This window comes from Penaeus chinensis, chromosome 30, assembly GCF_019202785.1.
Source record: "Penaeus chinensis breed Huanghai No. 1 chromosome 30, ASM1920278v2, whole genome shotgun sequence".
Lineage (NCBI taxonomy): Eukaryota > Metazoa > Arthropoda > Malacostraca > Decapoda > Penaeidae > Penaeus > Penaeus chinensis.
Window position 1 is genome coordinate 14,857,499 of NC_061848.1, and position 8,748 is coordinate 14,866,246.

The 8,748-nt window shown below is 39.4% G+C and overlaps 1 protein-coding gene across 1 annotated transcript in view; it reads left to right on the forward strand.

The window, feature by feature from the left end:
* Positions 1-4,783, forward strand: part of LOC125041412 (platelet-activating factor acetylhydrolase-like) — a 7,301-nt gene extending 2,518 nt beyond the window's left edge. The window contains exons 4-9 of the mRNA XM_047636356.1: positions 1,475-1,670; positions 1,953-2,040; positions 2,829-3,034; positions 3,278-3,463; positions 3,812-3,960; positions 4,284-4,783. Of these exons, the coding sequence (XP_047492312.1) occupies positions 1,475-1,670; positions 1,953-2,040; positions 2,829-3,034; positions 3,278-3,463; positions 3,812-3,960; positions 4,284-4,372 (914 nt within the window). The 3' untranslated portion in view covers positions 4,373-4,783. The remainder of the gene's footprint in view (positions 1-1,474; positions 1,671-1,952; positions 2,041-2,828; positions 3,035-3,277; positions 3,464-3,811; positions 3,961-4,283) is intronic.
* Positions 4,784-8,748: the final 3,965 nt, after the last annotated feature.

The following is an 8,748-nucleotide window of genomic DNA, read 5'->3' on the forward strand; positions in this document are numbered from 1 at the left end:
GAGTCTGCGTGTTGTGGGCCTCCTGATGCGGGGACCTTAAATGAAAGGAAAAGCTTTCGTTGTTTCTTCGTTGTGGCTTCGAACTCGAGCTTGAGGCAATGCATTTGGGATTGGAGTAAAAAAATAAGACCAAAGAATTACTGTATGGATGTAATACAGAAGATAATACGTGTTGAAGTAAAGTACATGGCGTTTGGATAAGAAGAGTCATTCAGGAAATTCTTAGAACTCACACGTTAACAGAGTATAGTCAGTGCTGAACTTCACAGAGAAATGAGTTTCTTATAATGCACGGATGGTTACGAGATCAGTGAACTCTCCGTTCCGGGGATTTGAGGGAACCGTCCACTTTTTTATCTAAATTTCTTAAAGGTCAATTGATTCTGCGCTTGACCCTTCCATTGCTACCATCTCTGAATATCAACCGACGGTTAGAGCCCGAAAATAAGTCGAAAAAATCGTATATATTCTGTGGAATATAAAAAATGTATATAAAAAAGCGTGGTAATCCACTTTGGAATTAACGCATTTTGTTATTAAAGAAATAAACATTTCTTTTAAATTGGAGCAGCAAGGACCTGAAACATAAAGGGTCTCAAAATGGGAAAGAAAGTCTGGAGGAAAAACATTATGCTTATTTTTCCTACACGTAATTTATCATACCTCACATTACTGCAAATCTAAAGTGTTCAATCAATAACCCACAAAAATACTATATTTAGCAAAGCCAGGTGAGCGTTCTCAAGAAAGGATGAAATAAAGGGTCCATCACCAGGTACGTGAAGACTGAAAAAAGGCCAAAATAGCTAAACACTCAAACCTGAAACTTATTATGGTCAGAAAATGACGGTTCTGGATATTTTGAGTGAAAGTTGTCACCCTTTACAGTGTTTATTAAGATTACCTGAATCAGGCAGCTGTGAAAACGAGGGCAAATGGAGAATGGATATGTGCGATCTCTCACTTATAAAAGGATTATTGAAACAAATTTATGCTTGTGGTAACAGTGACACTGCTGTCATTATTGTTATTGCTATCATCATCATCATCATCATCATCATCATCATCATCATCATCATCATCATCATCATCATCATCATCATCATCATCATCATCATCATCATCATCATCATCATCATCATCGTTATCACTAGTAGTTGTAGTAGTGTTGCCATTATCATCCTAATTATTATAGAAATACCGATGACGATGATGCTCATTAAAGTTCTTTGGTCTTAGTAAAACAAGCACCAGCATTTTCTTCTTCCGCCTCGGATTAGTTTCTTGCGATCTGAAGGCTACAATTTACTTTTTGTGTATCCATTCGTAGATCTCAGGAAATACAAAATACTCTTTAATCCGCAAATCTGAAGAATAACAAAATACTAATTTAATTTACACCCATATCACTGAAAAAAAACTCCTACGATCTTCTTCCATTACCAAGACTTGTCGAAATTTCGGAACCTTCCAGAGAACCTGAAGGTGCCGGCGGCGTGGCTGGGCGGCGAGCAACCTGACGAAGACGACGCCGCGCGGGAGACTCCGGCGAGCGGGAAGATGCCGGTGCTCGTGGCTTCGCACGGGATGGCCGCCCACCGCTCCGTCTTCTCCAGCCTCGCCTGCGACCTCGCCTCGCACGGCTTCCTCGTGGTGGTTCTTGAGCACCGGTGCGTGAGGCGGGAAACGTTCATTTTTATCTTAGGATATATTTGTTTGTGTTTGTTTGCGTGTGTGTGTGTGTTTGTCTGTTTATATACATGCATGCATGTACATATGTATGTGTTTGTTAATGTATGTATATATTTATCCATAATTAGTGCATGTTGACAGCATTCGAATTTTAGGCATTTGGAATTTAGACTCTTAGAAATTATCACAAGTTCTTCGTGAGAAAGAAAAAGAAGAAAAGTGCCCGAGCCTAACGCCACCTACTCCTCCTGTGCTTTCAGAGACGGGTCGTCCTGCGCCTCCTACCACGTCGGTCCGTCGAGCAGCAAGACGTGGATGATCTACAGCGGTTATGAACGGGAATCTCAGGTACCGGCGGGGTGATGTGTCTGCCTGTTTATTTGTTTGTAGTTTGCATGCTCTGTCTGTTTGTCTGTCAGTCAGTCAGTCTCTCTCTCTCTCTCTCTCTCTCTCTCTCTCTCTCTCTCTCTCTCTCTCTCTCTCTCTCTCTCTCTCTCTCTCTCTCTCTCTCTCTCTCTCCCTCTCGCCCTCCCTCCCTCCCTCCCTCCCTCCCTCCCTTCCTCCCTCCCTCCCTCCCTCCCTCCCTCCCTCCCTCCCTCCCTCCCTCCCTCCCTCCCTCTCTCTCTCTCTCTCTCTCTCTCTCTCTCTCTCTCTCTCTCTCTCTCTCTCTCTCTCTCTCTCTCTATCTCTCTTTCTCTCTTTCTCTCTCTCTCTCACTCTCTCACTCTCTCTCTCTCTCTATATATATAATATATATATATATCTTTCTCTCTCTCTCTCTCTCTCTATATATATATATATATATCTTTCTCTCTCTCTCTCTCTCTCTCTATATATATATATATATATATATATATATATCTTTCTCTCTCTCTCTCTCTCTCTTTCTATCTCACTTTCTCTGTCTCTCTTTCTCTTTCTCTCTTTTCCTTTCTCTATTCCCCACTCTCTCTCCCTCTCTCTCTCCCTCTCCCTCTCCCTCTCCCTCTCCCTCTCCCTCTCCCTCTCCCTCTCCCTCTCCCTCTCCCTCTCCCTCTCCCTCTCCCTCTCCCTCTCCATCAGTATGCGTGTAAGTGTGTGTTCACAACACAGAATGCAAAATAGAGTCGCACAGTCACCCGACCCTGTGTCCGCAGCTGGACCACCGCGTCGAGGAGGTGTTCGGCGCCGTGGCGGCGGTGCGGCGGCTCAACGAAGGGACGCTCATCAACGAGCTCGAGCCAGACAACAAACTCAGCGCCTTCAAGGGCGCTCTGGACCTGAACAACATGGCTCTTCTGGGGCATTCCTACGGCGGCACCACCACGTTTCGCGTTCTGGCGGATCCTAGGAACTGCTTCAGGTACGTACGAGTGATGCTATTGTTGTGAGTTATACATTTATCTTACACTTAATTATAGATTTTATAAAGATTTCACATGTGAAAAGTGAATTGTGGATTTATTTGCGTTGTGATTTTATCCTGATTTAGACTTCTTAGTCCATCTTCGCTGATATCGTAGACAGTCCATAATATACTTGATTTCACATCAAGAAGCTCGTATCACGTATATACAAAAAGTTTCAAAATTCGCTTCCTCACCAGGGTCGGCGTCACCCTCGACCCGTGGATGTTCCCCGTGAGGTCAGATCCCGAGGCGCTGGGGAGGGCCGTCGCCACCCCCGTCCTGTCCGTGTCCAGCGAGGATTTCAACAATGGAGCCAATCTTAAGGCCTTAAGGAGGCTTAGGGACGCCCATAAGACGGAGGAATCGCTATTTTACACCATGAAGTAGGCTAAGTACCGCGCCTTTCTTTGTACGAATAGAAAATTTGCTTAATATAGGGGAATATTACTGTTTTTTCTTAATTGACTGGGATTATAAAACTGGTTACGGGATATCTGATTGATTTTGGTTGGATACAAACAGTATATTTCTCACTTTCATAATTTACATAAATGTTATTCTACTCGACTAAACTAATGACAGTAAAACATACCATGACGAAGGTATTGATTTAGGCTCTCTAGTGTTAGCCCCAGGATAATATTAGCATATTATTTAACTCTTCAGTAAAACACCTCAAATTTCATCCATTACCCCCACAAATTACCCAAAAACTGGAACGTGATCCCCAGAGGCACAACCCATCACCATGGCAACGACGCTCCTTGGCTCGCGGGCAGACTGGGCTGGTGGATTACGAGCGGAAACTACACTCACCCGCCAGAAGTCATCAACGAACTACAGAATAGCCTTATTCTCACTTTCTTGGACAAATATTTAGGTGAGTCGTCCATTTAGATTAATTTCCTCCTTATGGTCTTTATTGTTTTGTTTTTATTTTTCCTTTCCAATAAGTTAATGTGTTTGACGTCTTCTGGGGGGAAAGAGCCACAGGAAAAAAAGGAAATAATAAATGTTACCTCAACTTTTTTTTTTTTTTTTTTTTGCAAGGCACTGTGCTTGTATGTTAGGATTTCCTGAAGCCTAATAAAAATAACATAACATTTCCAAATTATATAAAATGTCTTTCGCGTTCGACTTTCACTTTCTTCAAAATACTAATCATTTTTTTTTTTCTCTCTCAACTATTTGTCACAATTACAGATATCGAAGACCGCAGACTGCTGGCCTCTGTGATCCCAGTCTATGAACAGTTCATACAGGAGAATAAAGATATCCTAATGGAAGATTAAGGAATGCATCTCGAACGTTGTCTAAGTCAGAGTTATTTTTTCGAACTTTAGAATTATGGTCCACTATTGGTATGGTGATATAGTGTAAAGTTTTATGTCTTGGTTTTGAATTTATATGGTTATCTGTCTATAAATGTTTGGTCACTGTAAGTAACCGACGAACAGTATAAATTACGAATTTAAATTGAATTTTATATTACTTAATGTGTTTATAGCCGTGATGCAATTATATATATTTAAGTGACGTTAAATACCAGAATCATATAATGTAAGACTAGCCATATAAGGTAGCACCAAATTATTAGATGAACAGATGTTATTTGTTTTACAGTTTGCTTGTTGTTTTCGGACAAATCTACCTCAATATTGTTTTAACTTTTTGTGTATAATTCAATTAAAGGCTCCATGTTCTCTTTCGTTTCGTCCCCACTTTTTATTATATTATTGGCTTGAGTCAGATGTTATTCAATTCCAATGACTGTTATACATTAGACTCAATCAAAAGCGAGTGGATTCAATGCTGAATATGAAACCACACACACACACACACACACACACACACACACACACACACACACACACACACACACACACACACACACACACACACACACACACACACACACGCACGCACACACGCACACACACACAAACAAGAAAGAGACGGCTGGGTGGATTCTGTATACTTAGACTTTAAGAAGGCAATTGATAAAGTGTCTCTTAAAAGACTATTATGGAAATTAAAACACCTAGCTGGAGTGAAAGACAAACTCCTCGAATGGATGGAAGACTTTCTTCATGAAAGACAGATGAGAACCATAATTAGAGGGAAGCACTCTACATGGCACCAAGTAACAAGCGGAGTACCTCAAGGATCGGTCTTGGCGCCAATTATGTTTACTATTTTCATAAATGATTTAGGGTCAAACAAAAGCCCACGTAGTTATCTGAATATGTTTGCAGACGACGCGAAAAAGGATAATTGACGATGTCTCACGCCAGTGTCTCCAAAGTAAAGTGACATCAAGAACTAATTATTTTGGAGTTGTACATGGAAAATGGAATTTAACATTAACAAATACCATGTAGTCAGGTTCGGAGAAAGTAAAAATCGTCCACTATACCAATACAAGTTAGGAGACGTAATATTAAACCAAGCAGATTAAGAAAAAGACCATTGAGTAATCATAAACAGGAACCTAAGACCAAATGGTCATATAAATGACAAGGTTCATAAAATGTTAGGGCTAATTGCCAACGCGAAGAGGGCATTCGTGTATGTGGACGATGACATGGTAAAGGTCATTACAGCCATCATAAGACCTAGTCTTGAGTATAGTGCAGTGGTATAGAGTCTACAAAAAAAAAAAAAAAAAAAAAAATATATATATATATATACATATATACATATATATATGTATATATATATATATATCTAAAGAGAGAGAGAGAGAGAGAGAGAGAGAGAGAGAGAGAGAGAGAGAGAGAGAGAGAGAGAGAGAGAGAGAGAGAGAGAGAGAGAGAGAGAGAGAGAGAGAGATAGAGATAGATATAGATAAATTGGAAAGAGTTCAAGAGCGTCCACAAGATGGGCACCTACTCCAAGAGATATGAGCTACGAAGAAAGACTACAGAAAATAGGTCTTACTACTTTGGAAGAAAAAAGAAAAAGAGGTGACATGATAATGGCGTTTAACTATATTACAAGAAGGGTGAATTTAGACAAAGATGACTTTATAATTTTGAACACAAGAAGGACGAGAGGACAGAGCAAAAAGTTGAAAGTAAAATGAGGCGAGAAAGATGTCAAGATGTTCAGTTTCCCAATCAGAAATATTGAAATATGGAATAATCTTCTAAACAACGTTGTGTGTGTCAAAAATGTGCATCATTCAAAAAAGTTATATGACAATTTAAATATAAAAGACGGGACCATCTGAGCTTAGCTCTTCTCCCGTATTGAAACAACTAGGTAAGAACACACACACACACACACACAAATAAACACACAGACAAACAAATAAACAAACAAACAAACAAACAAACAAACAAACAAACACACACACACACACACACACACACACACACACATACACACACACACACACACACACACACACACACACACACACACACACACACACACACACACATATATATATATATATATCAGAGCTGTCATTTACCTCCGAAGACTCTGACTGTCCCCCTCAAGGTCTGGCTTTCACCCACCAAGGACCACCCACAATTTTCCCCTAAATTACACCTTTAGTGCCCTGGCCGTACTTTAAAAATGCTCGCAGAATAGCCTCAGAAACTGATTGTGCTCACTTTGTTCGCCAACCACAAGAAAAAAAAACCCTGAAATGACGCCCTGATATATGTATATATATATATATATATATATATATATATATATACATATATATATGCGAGCGAGAGATAGATAGATAGATAGATAGATAGATAGATAGATAGATAGATAGATAGATAGATAGATAGATATATAGACAGAGATAGATAGATAGAAAGAAAGAGAGAGAGAGAGAGAGAGAGAGAGAGAGAGAGAGAGAGAGAGAGAGAGAGAGAGAGAGAGAGAGAGAGAGAGAGAGAGAGAGAGAGAGAGAGAGAGAGAGAGAGAGAGAGAGAGAGAGAGAGTGTGTGTGGGTGTGTGTGTGTGTGTGTAATACACACACACACACACACACACACACACACACACACACACACACACACACACACACACACACACACACACACACACACACACACACACACACGCACACGCACACGCACACGCACACACACACACACACATATATATATATATATATATACACATTTATATATGTATGTATATATATACATAATATGTATGTATGTATATATATATACACACATTTAACATATATATATATATATATACATTTATATACATACACATATATGTATGTAAGTATGTATATAAATATAATATATACATGTACAATTAAATAAACAAATGAATAAATAATTAAGTAAATACACACACACACACACACACACACACTTGTAAAATCAGTTTGCAGTCCGCTGTGAGTATATTCCCGAGACAGACAAACAAGGGGACAGAAAGTGATAAAAGAAAGAAAAGGTTCCTCTCTAGATTCACTTCACTTATGCTTCCTTCGCACGCAGCAAGATTGCAACGAACTGTTAGTTCCGAATGTTAAGCACGAGACACACCAGTCTTTTGGGATTTAAAGTTATCGCCTCCCTTGTATTCTGCACCGTCTCTGAGGCATGGTATAAATATGGTATCGTAATTCTAGTGTTTCTTATTCGGTTCTACAAATATCCGAATTTGAAAAAAGGGATTTTTACAGTGCTTTTGGTTCAGTTATTCGTTTATCAATCTGCAGATCAAATAAGGCCTCGAAGTGGACACATGGATTCTAAAAGGTTTTGTTGTGAAAAGAATGCCTTCCAAAATATTGATGAATGCGCTTAGTTTGAGAGCGCATGAACATTGACCGCTTTTTGCCTCATATGAACAGAGCGGTTTTTGGCTCCACACACACACACACACACACACACACACACACACACACACACACACACACACACACACACACACACACACACACACACACACACACACACACACACACGTACACACGTACACACGCACGCACGCAACGCACGCACGCTCACGCACACGTACACGTAAACGTACACGCGCATGTTCGAGTTGTTTTAGACATGCCATTTAATAGGTCGCTGGCCTGGCATATCTTTGGCTGGGGGCCCGCGAAAACAAAAATTTCGTTGGGGGGATACTAAAATCAAGTTACACCCAGAAGTTTTATTAAAATCTTATTAACTTTTTATGGGCATCTATAGAATCTGTAGATTTCAAAATAAAAGTAAGCACACACAGTAAACCAAATATATATATTTTTCATAATGAACAGTTCATAATATATATTTGTTGTTCGGCTAATTGCAATGTTATCTTGCAAAGCTCACACAAAACAGAGCTAAAATCATTCCACCAAGTGAAAGTTTTTAACCATACATGAATAAACAGAAAGAAAGTCACATCCTAATTCTTCCTAATATCACAGTTCATTAAATCTAATACAGTTTTACGTTGTAATAGCAGTTTAAAAGACACTAAATTATGCCACGCACTAACAGATTATTATCACATGCTTTCACGTAGACAAGGCGTTTATTATAAGCATAAAAAGTCTTTAGCGAATTTCTGGAAAAAAAGACTCATTATTTAGGAAGACAACTGTGTTCTATAAATAACAGTTCGTTAGTGAAACATGGCATAAATTACACCAGAAGTGTAATCATTGTGAAAATAAAACCATTCGTTTTTTCTGACA